General features: G+C 34.9%; 1 protein-coding gene across 4 annotated transcripts in view; it reads right to left on the bottom strand.

Moving 5' to 3' along the window:
- Positions 1 to 21,440, bottom strand: part of Cep85l (centrosomal protein 85 like) — a 224,309-nt gene that overhangs the window by 25,922 nt on the left and 176,947 nt on the right. For 3 of the 4 annotated variants that reach the window (XM_048794959.1, XM_048795006.1, XM_015500699.2), the window contains 4 exons: positions 8,871 to 9,023; positions 7,025 to 7,179; positions 2,858 to 2,975; positions 2,288 to 2,338 (listed from right to left, as the gene is read on the bottom strand). In XM_048794959.1, the coding sequence (XP_048650916.1) occupies positions 2,288 to 2,338; positions 2,858 to 2,975; positions 7,025 to 7,179; positions 8,871 to 9,023 (477 nt within the window). Of the gene's footprint in view, positions 1 to 2,287; positions 2,339 to 2,857; positions 2,976 to 7,024; positions 7,180 to 8,870; positions 9,024 to 10,934; positions 11,205 to 21,440 lie in introns of those variants that run through there. The other variant, XR_007344303.1, reaches the window with a different exon arrangement.

Raw genomic sequence — 21,440 nt, forward strand, 5'->3', positions numbered from 1 at the left:
GTTCAAAACCAGCTTTAGCAAAAGCAAGGTGCTGGGGCTGAGGATATAGCTCAGTTGATAGAATGCTTGCCTCACATGCACAAGGCCCTTGGTTCAATCCCCAGCACCACACACACACACACACACACACACAGCAAGGTGCTAAGCAGCTCAGTGAGACCCTGACTCTTAAATAAAATTCAAACTAGGGCAGGAGATGTGGGTCAGTGGTCAAGTGCCCCTGAGCTTAATCCCCGGTAGCTCCCCTCCCTTCCTGCCAAAAAAAAAAAAAAAAGAAGAAGAAAAAGAATAATAGAATTATAAGGTATAAAACTAAAAATTTACTCCATAAAATCTACCCAAAGACTTTTCATCACACTCAGATTAAAATATAAATATGACCCACGTGATCTGGTCCAGGTTACTTTTCAGCATTACCTCTCATCTCTCTGCCTCTATCCCTGCACTCCAGGCTCACAGCCTTCTTGCTGGTCTTGAAGCAAGCACACTAGGCAACATTGAGAACATTTGTTGCTCTCTTTGTCTAGCATGCTATCCCCCTGGATATATTCAAATATTTCCTCTTTTGGAAAAACTTCATGACCACATTATGAAATGCAGCACTTTCTATCACTGCCTTCTAGTCTACTTAATTTAAAAAAAAAATACTTTTTTTTTCCTTCTCAATGCTAGGGCCTTATGCATGACAGGCCTACCACTAAGCCACATACCCAGGCAATTAAATAGCAAGTTTTTAACAGAAAAAGCTAATAGCCTGTGACATTCATTTTCCATTTTTCCAACTCATCCCACTAGAATTGTTTTGTTCACTGATGAATCACATATGACAAGAACTGTGCCTGGAAAATAGGTAGTAGCTCAGTAAATACATGGCAAATGAGTAAAAGAATGAAAATCCTTTTAGTCTCCAAATTTTAGGACCTGTGTATTATGTGTCAGGCATTCTGATAAGGTCAAAATCTCCAGATGAGCTACCACAGCCTCCATTCTCAAGAAATTTAGGTTAGGATTGCTGTATGTATACACATGGATGTATAACCAATGTGATCCTGCAATCTGTACATGTGGAAAAATGAGAATTCATACTCTATTTGAATCAAATGTATGATATGTCAAGATCATTGTACTGTCTTGAGCAACTAACAAAAAAAGGTAAAAATATGTAAATAAAGTGTTATAGTTTGATACTGTAGAAATAGTAATATATAAAATTATTAGGAAGGGGAGCAAAAGTTAAACAGAGAGTAGGCAGTGCTACCTAAGAGGAAGCAAAAATCTGTCAAGGTTTTATAAAATAATGCTCTGCAGAATCCTGAAAGTTGAGTAGATATTTGCCAGATGAGCACACCAAAAAGGACACACTCTTAGGAAACTATATAAGAACTAAGATTTACTGAGTCATCATATGTATGTGCATATGAATGGTATGAATACTGAGGGTAGGCAGTTAGAGAGGCAATATAAAGGATGATTTTGTGTTGATGCTTAGAATTTAGTGTTTTGACCACAGATAATAGAGATATTCCACAGATAAGAGTTACCAGATTATCTTTGTACTTGAGATGTATCACAGTAAACAGCATCACAGGGCTGAGACAATAATGATGGAGAGTGTAATTAGAAAATAAGGAAAGCCAATTAGAATAAGAGAGAATAATAAAAACATAAGGCAGTATTAATGGAATACCAGGGAGTAGACACAGAAATGCTTGCAGGATTAACAATATTTAAAGGATGGGGCAGAGAAAGGCAGTTCATTATAAAACTCTGAAGAAAATCTGATGGAGATAAAGAGCATAAGGTAGACAGAATGGGGCTCTGTATGCCTTTTCAGGTAGAAATAATGTATGAAGATCAAATAATTGGACAAAAACAGTTCATGGTTGTAACTACTTGATTATGATGATCTAAATCAAATATGTTCAAAGTCGTGGAGATATACTACATCCAAATAAAAAGAGAGGAAGACGTGAGGAACAGAGAACAATTTTGGAAAAACTGATTTATTAAATAAAAATTTCTTTCTAAAAAACTAAAAGATTAATATTTAAGGTATGAATTTGGTGTCAACATACCTTATATACAATCAGAGATATGATAAATTGTGGTATAAAGGTGTATTAAGAATTGTAATGCAAAATAAAAATAATAAGAGAAAAAAGATTAATATTAAAAAAAAATTTTACTTTACCTCAGGTACAATTATCTTTTCATACAAACACATGTATGTTTCAATACTTTGAGGTCAGCATGTAGCTAAATTAAAATAGTATAAAATATTCCTTACCTGAATTTCTAGAATCATTCTGTTAATTTCATCTTGTTGGTTGTCTATTATCTAAAACACAGGAAATAAATCAGTCTTAGTGAATAAACTCATTTTTTCCCACATCGCTTTTCAAAAGTACCAGTATTTCAAGATGAAACAAAGAAAGGCACAGGAAATTATAAATTTGTTTAAAAGGTGTCTTTATAAATTTTACAAAAGTTTTCATAATAAGTATCCTTTAAACAACAATATGACTTAGATCACACATATTTAAATGACAAAAGTCTTCCTGTAGTTCTCAATAAAACTCTTCTCTACGCAACTTATAAAAATAACTTTGAGACAGACTTTGAACAGTTTAGTAAAGAAAAAGATAATCTTTGCTTTGTCATTTATTTCAATTAAATTTTTACACTTGCTTAAATGGTTATTTTCTTTCCAAATACAAACATTCAAACTCAAAATTTTATAAGCTATTTAAATATCAACAAAATCACAACTCACAAAAAATAGCTATAAATTATATATCTATATACCCATACTCACATAGTAGTGATTTCATGTTTACTATCAAAGGCATCTACTGACCTTACAAGCAGCCTCATTCTGTTCCCTCAGATTATCATTTTCATTCTGAAGCTGTTTTGCATCCAACATGGGAAGGCGGATTCCATCTTCAAGACATCTTTCTACTTTTTGTTGCAAACTGTGTGTTTTAGAAAAACATAATTAGATGACGAAAATCAGCTCTATTTGCTTATTTGGGCTGATGGCTTCAAATAAATGCTGTCCATCTTAGAGTCTATAACATTTTTAATCAAGCAATAATCAAGACGCACAGAAAGTATATGATTATCTATTTTACACAAATAAGAAAGGCCCATTAGCTAGAGGCTTATCACCTTCTCTAAAAGGAAAATTTGACACCAGAGTTGCTTAGTATGTGACATCCTTAGGCCTCAGTAAAGTTCTTCATTATCCAAATGTGAGCTCTCTAATCTAACACTCTGTTCATTCTTTCTTCCCTAAAAGCACAGCTTTTCAACTAAGATGACTGCAGCAGGGAGACTATGAATATGCATATACATCTTTTGCCCTTTTTCCTAAGTTGACCAAAAGTCTGCTTCTAAGGATAGTTTTGTTGCCTAAACATACAGAATTACATTCTCCTGCATTCATAAGAATAGCACTCTACTATGTTTGCAACTTGGCAAGTTTATCATGCTATCTATGGCAAAGAGTAAACAACATAAGGAAGCCCCTCTGGCACATTAAAAATAAAAGGTTAAAGGGGCAGCGTGGGAGATACTCTCCTTGAGAACAGAACAATAGTAATGTCTAGGTTAAAAGAAATCATATCATTAACAATAATGACCAAAATCAAAACAAAAACAACTACGTGAAAGCTAGAAATAACTCTAGTTTGTCATTCTCTAGTAGCAGAGTCCTAAAAGAGAAATTTCTTATGATTTAGGTTTTTATATTTTCATTATTTTTCTTTTTTTTCACGTGTTATGGGTGTCTAAAGCTTTCTCTCTTCCAAAAGCAGGCAATGCCATATTTAGATTGCAAAGAACTGACAATCCTAGATGGTACAATAAGCACTTCAGACATGTTTTATAAATAGATAATGGCAAGAGACAGTTTTATGTATTAGCATGTAGTCTACTGCTTTGCAATACACTGTTACTTATAATAAAAATACTTTTTTTCAATCTATAAATGAAAAATAATTTCTATTTCAAAATAAGTTCTTTCACAATTCAATGCCAAGACACACAATTCAATGTCAAGACACTATCTTCCAGCTACTTGTAACATTTCAAGAGAGAGAAAATTCATTAAAAATATTGAAGTCTTTCAAATTAAAAAGTAAGCCAGGAATGCAGAAGGGGAAAAATGTACTGTGTTCTCATAAATAGCAACTAAGTTTTTTCATGTATATTATATGTGCAGGAAATGTAGATGCTGATTTCAAAAAATAATAATTCTCTTGAAAAGCAGAGAAAACTATTACCACATATTTTAATTTTAATTTCTATTTTCTCAATTTATAAATTCCAAAAGTTCTTAAGAGTTAAAAAAGAAACTTAGAAATATTATATAAAATAGATAAAAATATGACATAATTCATGATCACATACATATCTGAAGTTCTTTTGAAATTTAAGGACTATTACATGGCTGAGAAAGCTAAGGTTCTGGACCCAAAATCAAGTGACACCAAAACTATACAAGTACTGAAGAATATTAACAAACTTTTTTTCTTTATATCTACTTGAAAGCAAGAGAAATCTTCTAGGATGATCCTAGCACCGTATAAATTTAAAATCATATAAATATATAAAAGCACACAATGTGACAAGATAATATTCAATTATCTTCAGATGTTGTTAATTCTGCTCTTAAAATACACAGCTTAAAGTTTGTTATCATGGTGCTTTATAAGTTAGAACAGCTACATTGCTTTCATTTTACCATAAAGATGAAAGAAAAAGCTATATGGTTGAATACAAGCAAAGATTATGAAGGTGTATGTACATGTATGTGTGTGTGTATTTGTAGTTGGACACAATACCTTTATTTTATTATTTCTATGTGATGCTGAGGATCGAACCCAGCACCTTTCACATGCTAGGCAAATGCTCTACTGCTGAGCCACAATCCCAGCTCATGAAGGTGTTTTAGACTAAAGTTTAGGTATAAGATATGGGGTTATAAAAGAGGAAAATTAAAGTGCAAAAAAAAAAAAAAGCATCAAATAGGAGAAAAATAAAGGTAGAATCAAAAATATGATTTTTTTTTTGAGCTGACATCAGGAAGACTGAAGACTGAATTATCTCAGCAATCAGAGACTTTTCTACTTTAAAACCAAGGAAAAAAACAGGCCAGCCTATACTCAAGACTTTGAAAGAAGTAGCAAAGCAATATTAACATGGAATCGATATGGAATCTGATAGATTTTTTATTTAAAAGCTGAAAACAGAGTTTGTACTTTAATGTTTTTCTTACATTTAGTTTTTTATTGCTTTTTAATATTATTCTTGAGGATGGTTTTATCTATTTATAGTTGATATTAAGTATTATGGTTTGGATGTGAGGTATCCCCCAAAAGCTTACATGTAAGACAATGCAAGAAGGTTCAGAGGAGAAAGGATTGTGTTGTGAATTAATCCCTAATGGGATTAACTGAGTGGTGACTGGAGGTGGGTGGGTATGGCTGGAGGTGGTTAAATGGGGATGTGGTTATTGGACATATATTTTATATCTGGAGAGTAGAGTTTCTTTCTCTGCTTTCTGATCATCTATGAACTACTTCCCTCTGCCACACTCTTCCACCATGTTGTTTCTCCTTACCAGGAGCCCTGAGGAATGATGCCGGCCCATCTATGGTTTGAGACCTCTGAAAACCATAAGCCCTTAAATAAACCTTTCCTCCATTATAATTGTTCTGGTCAGATCTTTTAGTCACAGAGGTGATAAATCTGACTAAAACATTAAAGTTTAAGTTAAATAAGAAAGAGAATTTTTCTTTAGGCATATAGTAGTTCTCTAGGTGTTCTAGGAATCCAATATTAATTTCCAAGCTTAACCACACATTCTGAATATGATAGTCACTCTATTTCAATATGATACAAATGATATTTATTGAGAGCCACAGCCGAAGGGGCCCCAGCAAACTTTCAGACTGCCAGCTGATGATTGGCTCACAGCGGCCCAAGCAACTTCTAGCTGATTGACTCCTCTGCGGTGATGCTCATTGGGCTGTTTCCCTGCCCTTTCAGACCACGGAGCTGCTCATTGGGGGACTTTTCTTGGCTCCGCCCACGCGACCCAGCCAATCGCCTCAAGAGCAGGAGGAGTGGGGGAGGTTGAGAGGCTTGTGGGAAGCCGGTGGTGTCAGTTGGGCTCTGAGGGTTTTTCCTGAGGAGGTGTTTTGTTTGGCGTGTGTGGTTCTAAAAATAAAGTTTGTTTCTTTTGACAAGTGGCTCCTGAATTGTGCCCAGCCAGACTGCGGCAATATTCACTGTATTTCTAGCTGTATTAATTTAAAAGAGTCATATAAGGCAAGATATTTGAGTTGAATTGGAAGGTACATGTCAAAACTGCTATTTCTGTTACTTGCATTAAGGTGAAATAGGAGTCCATCACTTCCTTTTTGACATAGCCTATTAAAGAATGCAGTGTAAGTATTTTGCTGGCCCCCATTGTTTTGTTATTTAGAATTTTTACATAAGTTTTGACAAAGCCAACAAGGACTTTCATTAATATTCTCAGTCTTCAATTGTTTTTTGTTTTTGTTTGTTCATTATTTACTAATCTCATCTAAACCTTTGGCAAGATGTTGGTATATTGCTTCAAAATGTTAAATCACATCTGAAACAATCTGTTCCAGTGAAATTATACTTTATTATTTTATTTTTATTTTTTGGTACCAGGGATTGAATTCAGGGCACCGAGCTACATCCCCAGCCCTATTTTATAGTTTACTTGGAGACAGGGTCTTACTGAGTTGCTTAGTGCCTCGCAGTTGCTAAGACTGGCTTTGAACTCACAATTCTCCTGTCTCAGCCTCCCAAGTCACTGGGATTACAGGTATGTGCCACTGGGCCTGGCTGAAATTATATTTCTTAGCAGTCCATTTACAAGAAGAAGAATAAAGTAATAATTATAAATGAATATACTTTAAATGAAATGCTTGATGAACTATGAATAACTTAAAACAATGTAAAAAGATTTGGAAAGTTTTCTTACCTCTGAACGGAAGATACTAACTCCTTTTCTTTCTTTTTCTGGCAAATTAACTGGGCTTCTTTTTCTTGACATTGTTTTTTGATCTCTTCGAGCTTTTTTTCTGCATCTAGCAAAGTCTCTTGCAAATTCTTATTTTTTTCTTCTAAGACCTGAAGCTAAGGAGAATTTTTATAGCTCATAACACATGAAATATTAAATGTTTCTATTAGAAATTACTACTGGTTCTCAAGGATTAACACATTGCTAAAATTATGCTATCTACATTTCATTGAGAGTTCTTAACACTATCTCTCCTTTGAGTGGAAGAGAGTTATGAGAATGGGACTGTGGAGAAGAGAATGGGATTAGGCATTTCTAGAAGACAGGAGGATTTTTACTTAGAATTGTGGTAAGATAATATAACAAAATTTACCAGCTTAACCATTTCTAAGTGTATAGTTCAGTGTGTTAAGTACATTCACACTGTTGTTCAACCAATCTCCAGAACTCACCTTGCATAATTTAAGCTCTATACCCAATAAACAACTCCCCCAATCCATACCTTACTCTATCCCCTGGAAATCAGCTTTCTACTTTCTATGATTTGACTCTTCTTGGACCCCATATAAGTTAGAACAGGATTTATCTTTTTGTGAATGATTTTTTTCATTCAGTAAAATATCTTCTAATTAATCCAGTTTGTAGTATATGCCAGAATTTCCTTCCTTTATAGGGATGAGTAATTTTTCACTCTATGTATACATGATTTATAAACAATCTTTTGCTTACTTGCTCATACACCCATGGACACTTGCATTGGTTCCATCTTTTGACTATTATGAATAACACTGTTATCTGTTCAAGACCCTTGATAGTAGCTATCCTAATGTTGTAAGATAGTGTCATCTCATGTTATTTAATTTATAGTGCTCTGTTTCTGCTCATGTAACTTCCTGTGGTTAAGTTACTTCCTGACCTTAATCTCTTTCAGTTTTACAACTTATAAATTAATACAAAATAAAGACTGCTCTATAGATATGAGAATATGCAGAATAATGGCACTCCATGGATTAGACCAATGATTCTCAACTGGGAGTGATGTTTACCTTCAGGGAACATTTGGAAATGTCTGTTAACATTTTTGGATTTGGAGAGAGGGGAGGGAACAGTGTTATTAGCGCTTAGTAGGTAGAGGCCAGAAGGTCAAATGCAAAAAGTGTACATCCATCCATGCACAGGACAGACCATTATAAGAAAATATTTTCTACCCCTAATTGTCAATAGTACCAAACTGAGGAACCCTGCTTAGGAAGACTTTGAGAAAAAAATTGAAGAGTAGATTTTATGGATTTATAAGTAAGATTTAGGCAGGCAGGCTTCGCCAGAATTGACAGGAAGACTTTGGATTGAGGTACTGTTAAAAAAGAAAAACAGAAATCAGGGGAGTGAACAGAAGTCAGATGAAGGTCTAAGGAATAATTTATGGAAAGGCTAAGAAGAATGAGGAAAACAAACATCTAGAAAGATACTCAAAAGAACATTGTGAAGAGTCTTGAATCGCAGAGAATATTGGAGAAATTCAGAATTCGTGTACATGCATGAGCATCTATGGGGCGGGTTTATCAGACTGGTTTAGAAACAACCTTTTACAGTAGAACATTTAAGTGAGAGGGTTATCACACAGGTTAATGAGGAATGTAACCACATATTATTTAACAATGAGAGTTCTATTCATGCTTGGATGAACAAAGTTTCTGATTCAACTAAATCCTAAAACAGCAATTAAATAGTAATTTATAATTAGTGAAATTTCTAAAGAATAGTGCTTTTATGGAATTTAAAAGACGAGACCATTATTTCATATTACCTGTAGACTCTGACTTTGTACATCATCTAGAGTTGGAAGATCAGCCAGATACTTTTCCAAGGTCTCAATTCTTCTCTGCTTTTCTTTGTTTTGTTCAGATTCCTTCTGGCATTTCTTTTTCAGGCTATTGATATATCTATCTCTGGTTTTAAGCTAAAGAAAAAAAATTATGAATCTTCAGTGGTTTTGAGTCATTAACAAAACAAACATTACAGTCTTGGGCATCAATGAATTCATCCATAGTTCTAGGTTAGAGTGGAGACCACCACCACCCTCAATTAAGATTTACCTTATTTCATTATAAGATTCACACTTTTTTTTTCAAATTTTTATATCCCTGTAATTATGACTTTTGGGTTTTTTTTATTTGCTTTTACCAGGGTAGCATCCTATAAATTGCAGTCAGGTGGCAGTAAGAATGTAGTTTTTATTGCCTACATATATACAAATTTGGCCAAGATTGTTCACATCTTTGTCATTTCAATAGTGTAACAGTTGTCATTTCATAGTTCATGTTGAAACTATGTGTTGAGTCTAAAGGATGTTGGATATTTAAAATAACTTTGAAAACATCACAGTTCAACTTGGAATTTTAAAAAGTTACTGCATATCTAGAAAAGCACAAAAACAAAGTCACAGATGTATTTGTCTCTGGAGTAATAATTACAATTTATTTTTTGCAAAGCTATATCCAAATGCTTTATGTGAACTCCTGGAAGAAGACATATAAAGTAATCAAAGCTGTTTTGCTACTAACAAATCTTCAAAAGAATTGCCTATCATGTTCTAAGCAATGCAACCAGAGCGAGGAGACATTACCAAATACTTAGGAACAAATAAGACCCTAGTGTGAACAATTTCACATCTTAATCAAGACTATTCCTAATGCACTGTGTCATGATTAAATTTTTAGCACATTTTCTTTCTAAAAAGAAAACATAAAGGTGCCTTACACTGATGTCACTTTAGCACTGATAAATTGTGCTAATTAAATAAACATCTACTGTACAACACACATTGTACATTATTCCAGGAAATCCCAACTTGTACAAGCTAAACCTCAAATTTTTGTGTAATAACTTTTTATGTTACAACCTGAAATATGACAACTTCAAATTTCACATCTCATATTCATACTTTCATACTTCAGATCAATTAGGAATAAAATGTGTACAAAAACTATTGCCTCAAAGATAAATTCCTGGACTCACATTTACCAGTGTTCTATTTAATGCTTTTATAGAAACTTAGCAGGGTTCTGAAGCATTTTTACAGACGTCTCCAAGTTCGCCAGGGAAACTGAGTCGTACTATAATGGATTACACACTGAACTTTTGGTAAAGCTAACACTGATACCTGGCCTACCTTCTTTTTCATGTCTTACCTAATGCGATTTCCTGTGGTTAAGTTACTTCCTGACCTTAATCTCTTTCAGTTTTACAACTTACAAATTAACACAAAATAAACAAAGACTGCTCTATTGATATAAGAATATGCAGGTCTAATGTAAATTTTTGTTTTTATTGAAACAACTCCAATTGGAAAAATTAATCACAGATCATTTGGTCTACTGATTTCATCTGTGATATTATGGTCCATTTTTACTTTGGGTAAGGAGGGTCACTGATAACAGAAAACCCTTTCATTTACTGGGGCTTTCTTAGGATTAATGGTGAGAGTGCTGGTGATGTGACAGTCTAACCTGTGGTCAAAGAATAAATAAACCAAAACTAGATAAACTCACAAACTGCTGACAATATAATTCTTATTAAAAATATGAGGCCCAGAGATCTTTAGTGACTTAATGACAAAACACTGAGTTAGTAGGATTCAAATCTAGATCACCTGACTGAAAACCCATGACTTTATAATTCTTCCATATGATTCATCAGCAGATATTCTCTTAAATTCAATCTGTACTTGAATTCCCTATCAACAAAATGTGCTTTTGCTAGAGGACCCAGTAAGTTCAGAAGTAAACATAACTAACAAGACTATTTTTACTATATGTTCTCTGATTTAATCTTAGTTGTTTAAATAACAATGCCTCAAAAAAGCACTTACTGAAATAGGTCATCCATGCTGTCTGCATGCAGATGCCCTAGTTTTCTTCTTTTTCTTTTTAGTTAGCCAACTGTCTTCTCTGTTGTTTTATCAACCTTTTCTGCCTTTGTTCACAAATTTCTGCTAACATTCTCTGATGGGATATCATCTCTGTTATTTGTTAATCACATATGAGCACACATAATCACGGGATGTTGGTTTTTTTCAGTCCTTCCAACTGATTAGAAGCTCTCCATTTTGTGTGGGTTGTTTTAACTGCCAAGTTTTGTACTGTTTCAGATTAACAAAGGTTATTAAAATCTGAACTCCAGGTAAATGAAGGATCATTAATAAGTCTTTTTTTTTTTTTTTTCCTTTTGGTACCAGGTATTGAACTCAGGGTACTTCACCAATGAACCACTTCCCCAGCCCTTTATTTTTTGAGACAGGGTGCTGATAAGTCGCTTAAGGCCTCTTTAGGTTTCTGAGGCTGATTTTGAACTTGTGATTCTCTTGCCACAGCCTCCTGAGCTGCTGGATTACAGGCATGAGCCACCATGCCCAGCTAATTATTTTACTTTTAAAAGGCAAGTTCTTCCTTTCAAAGAGGTATGATCCAATACTGAAATCACTCCTAGGAGTTAACAGCAAGGCCATATTTTAGAGAAGTTTAAAAGTCTATTTTTTATCTATTTTAATTTATTAAAACTGAATAGGTTAATGAGAGAACATTTTCCTATAAGTAATTTTTAATATAAGTCATTATTAGAACCAACATATCAGATGTAGAGTTAAATTGTTTTGAATGTTATTCAAAGTTTTAAAAAATTTAGCTATAAGTATCTGGACAAATTATTTCAGCTTCAGTTACCTAATTTTTTATTTAATTTAAGAATTTTTTTTTCCACTTCTGAGTGATGGAGACTGAATCCAGGGTCTTAAGCATGCTGAGCACATGCTCTACCACTAAGCTATATCCACCCAAGTTACCTCCTTTCTAAAAAGGAGGTATAGTATACCTCATAATGTTTTTATGAAAATTAGAATGAAATGAGAAAATACAATAAACATATATTTACATGCTCTCTGGCTCATAAAAGAAAGACTACATCAAAGGGTAATTTTTATTATTATTGTTGTTGTTATTCACATTAAGTTTTTCTCTCGAAGAATAAGTCTTCATCACAGTTACAGAAAGTAAATACACAGAAAGAAATAATGTGATCCAATCTTGTGTTGGCCTTAAGTGCTGTTTATCTAATTTTTTTTTTTAAACCAATGAACCTACTTTCTAGATTCCCTTCAAGAACTCGTCTTATATTAGACAAAGGTGCCAAGAACATGCATTGGAGAAAAGACAGCCTCTTCAACAAATGATGCTGGGAATACTGGAAATCCATATGCAGCAAAATGAGATTAAACCCATCTCTCTCACCATGCACAAAACTCAATTCAAAATGGATCAAGGACTTAGATATAGGGTCCCTGGTTTTTCCTAATAGAAGTAGGCCCTAACCTTCATCATGGGGGATTAGCTCCCAACTTCCTTAATAAGACTCCTGTGGTGCAAGAATTAAAATCAAGAATCAATAAATGGGATGAACTCAAACTAAAAAGTTTCTCAGCAAAAGAAACAATATGAGAGGTGAATAGAGAGCCTACATCTTGGGAGCAAATCTTTACCCCTCACACATCAGATATAGCACTAATCTCTAGGCTATATAAGAACTCAAAAAGCTAAACACCAAAAAGCAAAATAATCCAATCAATAAATGGGCCAGAACAGACACTTCTCAGAAGGATATACAATCAATCAACAAATACATGAAAAATGTTCTTCATCACTAGCAATGCAAATCAAAACCACTCTAAGATTTCATCTCACTCCAGTCAGAATGGCAGCTATTATGAAGACAAACAACAATAAGTGTTGGTGAGGATGTGGAAGAAAAAAGTACACTCATACACTGTTGGTGGGACTGCAAATTGGTGCAGCCAATACGGAAAGCAGTATGGAGATTCCTTGGAAAACTTGAAACGGAACCACCATTTGACCCAGTTATCCCACTCCTCGGTCTATACCAAAGGACTTAAAAACAGCATACTATAGGGACACAGCCATATCAATGTTTATAGCAGCACAATTCACAATAGCTAAGCTGTGGAACCAACCTAGGTGCCCTTCAATAGATGAATGGATAAAAAAAAAAATGTGGCATATATACACAATGGAATATTACTCAGCAATAAAAGAGAATAAAATCATGGCATTTGAAGGTAAATGGATGGAGGCTGATTCATAGTGGGATAGGGAGTGGGAGCATGGGAGGAATAGACATACTCTAGATAGGGCAGAGGGATTGGAGGGGAAGGAAGGAGCGGGCATGGGGTAATTAATGATGGTGGAATGTGATGATCATTATTATCCAAAGTATAGATATGAAGACAAGAATTGGTGTGAATACACTGTGCCTACAACCAGAGATATGAAAATTGTGCTCCATATGTGTAATAAGAATTATAATGCATTCCACTAACATATAAATAGAAAGAAATATAAATAGAATATATTTATAATAGAAATATAAATAGAAAGAAAGAACGAACTCATCTTAATTAAAAACAAAAACAAAAAACAGGGGCTGGGTCTGTAGCCTAGCATGCATGAGGCACTGGGTTCAATCCTTTGCACCACATAAAAATAAACAAATAAAAAATAAAGACATGTTGTACATCTACGTCTACCAAAAATAAATAAATAAAAACCAAAAACAAAAGCAAAAAAGCTCAAGTCTTCTACATCCTCTGACACAAACACTACCTTTGATACTCATCCCTTCTCTTTATGTTTCCCTGGTTTATACATTGGCATTCTTAATTGCCTTGTTTCACAAAGAAGTGATTCTTCCTTCTCTAAGAGTAACTGCCATCTTGGTATCTGTCATTGACCTTTCTCTATGTCTCTTGGGGACTTGGCTCCATCATGTACCAATGACACTTTGACATCACCCCACTGCTCTATCCATAGTCCTCTATTTGAGACTGCTTTGTTTTTTTCTCTTCTCTTGGCACAACTTACTTCAGAGCATTCATTAATCCAGTATGTCAGGTACTGCAGTAGTATTGGGTATGATTCAGTTACACATTCAGACACAATCCTTGCCTTCATTATTTTTCCATAGAGAAAGATGGAAAAATAATGGTTACATATAAAAGGAGGGGTAGAGGTGGAAAACATTAAGAGGAAACTTGAAAAAATGACTAGGTAACTTGGAAGTGGGAGAAGATAGTCAAGTATTTACCAGGAAAATGATTACTTTGTATAAAGAATCTGATGCCAGAAACAAACAAAAGCCTAAACTGTTTGATCAACTGTAAGACACAGTGTATTAAGACCACATTTTTCTAGAGTAAGATTGGCAGAGCATAAAGCTATATAATTGGGCTAGGGGAAAAACTGACTTATTTAGAAGACAATTGGAAGTGACATCAGAAAAATGGAAGAATAGTGAGTCCTGGGTTCTCTTTGCTTCTACCAATACACCGATTCAACAACAAGACAAAAACAAAGCAACACCACACATACACATTCTCTAAGAAATCCAGAAATCAATTGAGAAGCTTCAGTACCCTGGGAAAATGTGAAATCAGCCCCATATAAAGCAGGTAGAGGAATTTGAGACATCTTCTCTCCATCCCTATCTTCAGGACAGCACAGTAAAATTAGGAGGAAACCTGCCAGGAAAGGAAATACTTGACTAGCCAGTCAACACGCCAACTTTCCCAGGAGCTGCTTAGATGACTGCTTGCCTCTTCTGGAGCACTAGTGGGACATTTTCTACTCTAGTTGTCTGGGGACCATTGAGATCCAACACTGGTTTAGGGTGGCAGCCCCACAGTCCATTCTTTCAGCTCAATACACAGCAAATGGGTAAAAAATTTTCAGATCCAAGTTTCTCTCTAAGAAGAGAAGTACTGGATAGAATATCCAACAGTTCAACTTTTCAGAATGCTGCCCAAGAGTCAGGCTACAGTCTTTCTTGTTTTAGATCCATGAAGAGACCCAGCATAACCTTGAAGCCTGGGGAATGATAAGAACAAAGAAAGCAGGTTGGACTAGCACAATGGTATGAAAAGCCCCCAAATCCCTGGCTAGGCTGACCAGACGGTGTTTTCCAATATGAGGCCAATTAATGAAGAATGGTGGGGCAGCAGTTTACTAATTAATTACACAGTTACCAACTCAAAGTCAAAAAATGAACAAAGAAATGTGAAAAAAAAATCAATCAATCAATTATCTTGAAACCAAGTTATATGAATTAGTTGACAGAAACAGACATAAAAATGTTCCATAAGGTCAGAAAAATAATGCATGAGCAGATGAAAATTTCAACAAATAAAAACTGTTTGGAAGTACTGAACAGAAACCTTGGAATCAAAGCATACAAAAAACTGAACTCAAAAATTCACTAAAAGGGTTTTAACAGCAGGCTAGAAAAAGCAGAAGAAAGGACAAACAAATGAAAGAAAGGTCTTTTAGAAATTTTTAAAGGAAGAAAAGAGAATGAAAGTGGGATGATACATTCAAAGTAAAGAGAGTTTAAGGGACTTGTGGAATGACATCAAGCAGACCAATCTATAGGCATCATGTGAATCCCAAAAAGAAAAGAGAAAAAAAGGGGAGGGGGAGTTTATTCAATGAACAAACAGCTGAAAACTTTCCAAATCTGGAAAAGGGAATGGAAATGAAGATCTAAAAGGTCCAACAAATCTCAAATATGGTTAACCCAAAAAAATTCATACCAAAAAACATTAATAAAATTGTCAAAAGTTAATAAGTGAATTTTCAAAATAGTAAGAGTAAAACAATAAGGCTATCACAGCAGATTTCTCAACAAATAAACAAACAAAAAAAAAAACCCCCTTATAAGCCAAGAGAAATAGAATGCTACCTTTCAAATGCTGAAAAGAAACAAAACAACTCAAAGAATGGTATATATGCAAAACTGTCCCTTAAAAAATGCAAGATTTTCCCAGACAAAAGCACAGAGAATACATTACCACCAGACATGACTTAAAAGGAATGCTAAAAAGAATTTTTCAAATTGAAATAAAAAGATGACAAACAGTAACATAAAAGTATAGGAAAGTATAAAATTTACTGGTAAAGATAATATACAACAAATACAGAACAATGTAATACTGTTACAGTGGTGAGTAAATAACTTTTAATTCTAATACAAAAGTTTAAAAGGCAAAATGATTAAAATTAACTATTAATATAAAAATGTTATTGTATACATGGTATGAAAATGGAATTTGAGATATCAATAACAAAGTGTGTGAAAGAAAGACCAAATATATAGTGGTTCAGAACTATTAGAAATATGTGATGTCCAAATACCGCTACATTGATGTTCATAGCAGCACAATTCACAATAGCAAGACTGTGGAACCAACCTAGATGCCCTTCAATAGACGAATGGATAAAAAAAATGTGGCATTTATACACAATGGAGTATTACTCTGCATTAAAAAATGACAAAATCATAGAATTTGCAGGGAAATGGATGGCATTAGAGCAGATTATGCTAAGTGAAGCTAGCCAATCCCTAAAAAACAAATGCCAAATGTCTTCTTTGATATAAGGAGAGTAACTAAGAACAGAGTAGGGACGAAGAGCAGGAGAAGAAGATTAACATTAAACAGGGATGAGAGCTGGGAGGGAAAGGGAGAGAGAAGGGGAAATTGCATGGAAATGGAAGGAGACCCTCAGGGTTATACAAAAGTACATACAAGAGGAAGTGAGGGGAAAGGGAAAAATAATACAAGGGGGACAAATGAATGACAGTAGAGGGGGTAGAGAGAGAAGAGGGGAGGGGAGGGGGGATAGTAGAGGATAGGAAAGGTAGCAGAACACAACAGACACTAGTATGGCAATATGTAAATCAATGGATGTGTAACTGATGTAATTCTGCAATCTGTATATGGGGTAAAAATGGGAGTTCATAACCCACTTGAATCAAAGTGTGAAATATGATATATTAAGAAATTTGTAATGTTTTGAACAACCAACAATAAAAAATTAAAAAAAATTAAAAAAAAGAAAAAGGAATTAAAATACACCAGTGCAAAAACAAAATCAACAAAACATTCAGAGAGCAGGAGAGGAAAAGGATAAAATAACTACAACACAAACAAAAACTTAACAAAATGGTAATATTAAGTCCTTACCTATCAATAATTACTTTAAATGTAAAATTGATTAAACTCCAAAATCAAGATATACAATAACTAAATTTATTTTTTAAAGATCCAACTATATTCTACCTTTAAGAGACAAAGTATCTATCTAAAGTATCTTTTAGATGTAAGGACACATAGGTTGAATAGAGAAGGATATTCCATGCAACTAGCTACTAAAAGAGAGCAACAATATCTATACTTGTATCAGACAAAACAGATACTAAATAAAAAAAAATCTCAAAGAGAAAAGCCAGTCATTATATAGTGATAAGAAGGTCAATTCAACAGCATTAAAAATATATACATTTTCCCCCCACACCAAAACACCTAAATTTAGTAACACATAAATACATTGGCAAATGTGAAGGTAGAAATAAACAAAAATATGATAATAACTACCAGACTTCAATAACCCATTCTCAATAATGGATAGTCCCAACTGAAAAAAGAATAAGGGCAAAATTGAACAATACAATAGACCAAAGGGATTTAACAGATATATACAAAACATATTACCCAATGACAGCAGAATACTCATTCTTCTCAAGTGCACATGGAACATTTTCCACAATATAGACTATGCTAGGTCACAAAATCAAGACTTAAAAAATATAAATGACTGAAATCATCAGACGTGGAAGTGCATGCCTGAAATAGTAGCAACTCAGGAGGCTGAAGGCAGGAGGATCACAATTGCCAGCCTCAGCAATTTAGTGAGACCCTGTCTCAGCTCAGTGATAAAGCATCCCTGGGTTTAACTTCCAGTATAGAAAAAAACAAAACAAACCAACCAACCAACAAACAAAAAAACCCTGAAATCATTCAAAGTCTTTCCCAACTTCACTGCAGTAAAACTAAAAATCAACAGTAGAAAATGGGAAAATTCTTAAGTATGTAGAAATTAAACAAGATCTTACATAATCATTGGGTTAAAAAAGAAATTAAAACTGAAATTAGAAAATATCTCCAATAAACCAAAATGAAAGAACAAAATACCAAAACTTATGAATCAAAAGCACTACTAAGAGGGAAGTTTATATTTTAAAATGTTTGCATTAAGGAAGAAATTCTATAACAATAAAACCTACCTTTTATCTCAATGAAATAATAACATGAAATTAGCAGAAGGAAAAAAAACCGAAAATTAGAAGAAATAGTGATTTCAAAAACAATAGAACAGGGACTGGGGTTGTGGGTCAGTAGTAGAGCACTCCCTTAGCATGGGTGAGGCAATGAGTTCGATCCTCAGCACCATATAAAGAAAAATAAAGGTAGGTGTCCATCTACAACTAAAAAATATTAAAAAAAAAATACAATACAAACCAATAAGACTAGCTGAGTTGGATTTTTTAAAGAAAAAAAGAATGAACAAATCCTTAGTAAAACTAAGGGGATAAAAAGAAACTCAAATAAATAATATCAAAATGAAAGCAATGTTATACTTATGCTACAGAAATAAAAAGGATCATAAGGTACTATTATGAACATTATATACCAACAAATTGAACAACATGGAAGAAATGACAATTTCTAGAACCATACAATCTACCAAAACTGAATCAAGAAGCAGAAAGCTTGAATGATCAATGATAAACCAGGAACTTGAAGTAGTTAAAAAACAAACAAACAAACAAAAAAACCTCTGAACAAGGCCCAAGACCAGTTAATTCTACCAAACATTTAAAGAAGAATAAATACCATTCCTTCTTAAACTATTCCAATTAACAAAAAAAAAAAAACAAAAAACAGAAGAAATTCTTCCAAACTCATTGTATGAGGCCAGCAATAGCAGGATATCAAAGTCAGATAAAGATACTACCAGAAAACTACAGGCCAAAATCCCTAATGAACACAGATTAAAAAATCCTCCATAAAAAACTATTAAACAAAATTACAACACATTAAAAGGATCATATTCCATGAATAAGCAGGATTTATCCCTGGCAAGGCAATGATGGTTCAATATATGCCAATTAATGTGATACATACCACATTATCAATATGAAAATAAAATTGATGTAATCATTTCAATAGATGTATAAAATGTTGACAAAATTAAACAACTTTTCATGATAAAAGCTCTCAAATTAGCTAAAACAGAACTTACCTTAACACATACACACAAAGACATTTATGAAAAAGCCCATAGCTATTGTCATACTAAAAATGGTGAAAAACTTAAAGCTTACCTTAAAAAATCTGGAACAAGGCAAGGTGCCCACTCTTGCCACACCTATTAAACACAGTACTAGAGGTTCTAGCCAGAGCAATTAGGCAAGAGAAATAAAAAAGCATCCAAATCAGAAAGAACTTAAATTGCAAAATGTTTGTTTGCACACATGAGTTTTAGCCTAAAGACTCCACTAAAAAATCTGTTAGAACTAAAAATGCATCAAAGTTGCAAGGTGTGAAATCAACATACAAAAATCAGTTGTATTTGTATATATAAAAAAATCTCATTTACAATACTATCAAGAATAATAAAAAAGAATAAAATTAACCAAGGACATAAAAGACTTACTCACTTAATATTATAAAACACCAATAAAAATATTAAAGCAGACATAAGTAAATGGAAAGACATCCTATGTTCATATACTGCAAGAATTACTATTACCTAAATGTCCATACAATCAAGTGGTCTACACATTTAATAAAATTCATACAAAAATACCAATGGCATATTTCAGAGAAACAGAAAACAAACAATTCAAAAATTCATAAGAAACCCTGAAAACAAAAACAATTTGGAACAAGAACAAAGCCAGAGTTTATCATACTCCCAGATTCCAACACATTATCACAAAAAGCTTGGTAATGGCTTTAAAACAGACACATAGACCAACAGGACAGAACAGAGAATCAAGAAACAAACCCACATATAGATGGTCAACTTACTTTTGACAGAGATTCTAAAAATCTGACAATGGGGAAAGATGGTAGTGTCAAAAAAACTCAATATCCACATGAACAAGAATGAACTGGATCTTTTTATTGCACTTCACACACACAAAAAAAATTCAAAATAAATACAAAATTGATTTGAAACTTTAAATATAGGATCAGACACTGTAAAACTCTTAGGAGAAAACACAGGAATATCTTCTTGACATCGGACTTGGTAATGATTTCTTGGATACAACACCAAAAGTACAGGCAAAATAATAAAAAGATGATATCAAGTTAAAAAATTTAACCCCTTACAGAAGGGGGAAGATGGCGGCGAGGGGAGTGCATTACCCCCGTGTGCTGCTTCACTGTGTGGGAGTATGACAAGTCAGGACGGCTAAAGGATATCTTGTTAGGAATTTCCAGCAATAGTGGGGTGCTCCGGAACCTGGAGGAAGGATTTCCATCGCACGAGGATCGGCTACGGGGACTCAAACGCGAGAGGTTTGTCGCACGGAGGGTAACTGCTTATTCAGCAAATCGCCCCGCGGCGAAAGTCTGCAGTGTGCGCTGGGATAGAGACGCAGGGTTACAGCACTGCAGTTTCTGCCAGCCGCGCAAGCACCGTACTCAGGGCTGAATTCTGGGTTCCAGACGGGGGAAGGAAGCGGTCCTTCTCGGTTGTACACACCGGTCAGTCCACAGAGGAGGCCAGCAGCCACCATCTTGGTAAACTGACGTCACGTCCCCTGTTTTCGACTGACCGCAGCTCATTCAGCCATAGATCAGGTAATTCCAGGCTACAATTCGCCTGTGGCTTGCAAACAGATTGCTAGGGTTCTGCGCCTGGGTGCTTCTAAGAACCTGAGCCTATCGGAGCGAACGCCGAGCGCGGGGCACCCGAGTTCCGGCTCCCGGAACCGCCCCGCGGAGGCTGCTTCATGAACCCTGCTCCTATCAGAGCATACAACAAGCACTAAGCAGCCGAACTCCGGCTCCCGGAACTGAGCCCGCGGGGACTGCTTCTTGGAGCTTACAGGAGTTCGGAGAGGCCGAGCTTACACCGAGTTCGGAGAGGCCGAGTTCCGGCTCCCGGAACTTCCCTGGGCCGGGGCTGGGAGCCCGCGGAAACTGCTTCTCGGTAGGGGTCCTGCCGAGGGCCGGACAGGACTCACCCGTTGCTTTGGTTGCCCGGCAAAGGGAACGAAAGGCTGACATTCGCATACGATATCAACATGGCAGAGATCTGATGTCAGCAGAAAGCGGCGGAGGAGAGAACTCCATCAATACCAGTGGTGACATAAGCAGTTGGTCTCCTGGTAGGGGGGGTGAGGCACAGTCACCTGAGCCTCCTCAATTTGTCGTTGAGCCAGAGGGGAGAAGCCGGGCCGC

Source organism: Marmota marmota, unplaced genomic scaffold (genome assembly GCF_001458135.2).
Source record: "Marmota marmota marmota unplaced genomic scaffold, marMar, whole genome shotgun sequence".
In the NCBI taxonomy this organism is placed as follows: domain Eukaryota; kingdom Metazoa; phylum Chordata; class Mammalia; order Rodentia; family Sciuridae; genus Marmota; species Marmota marmota.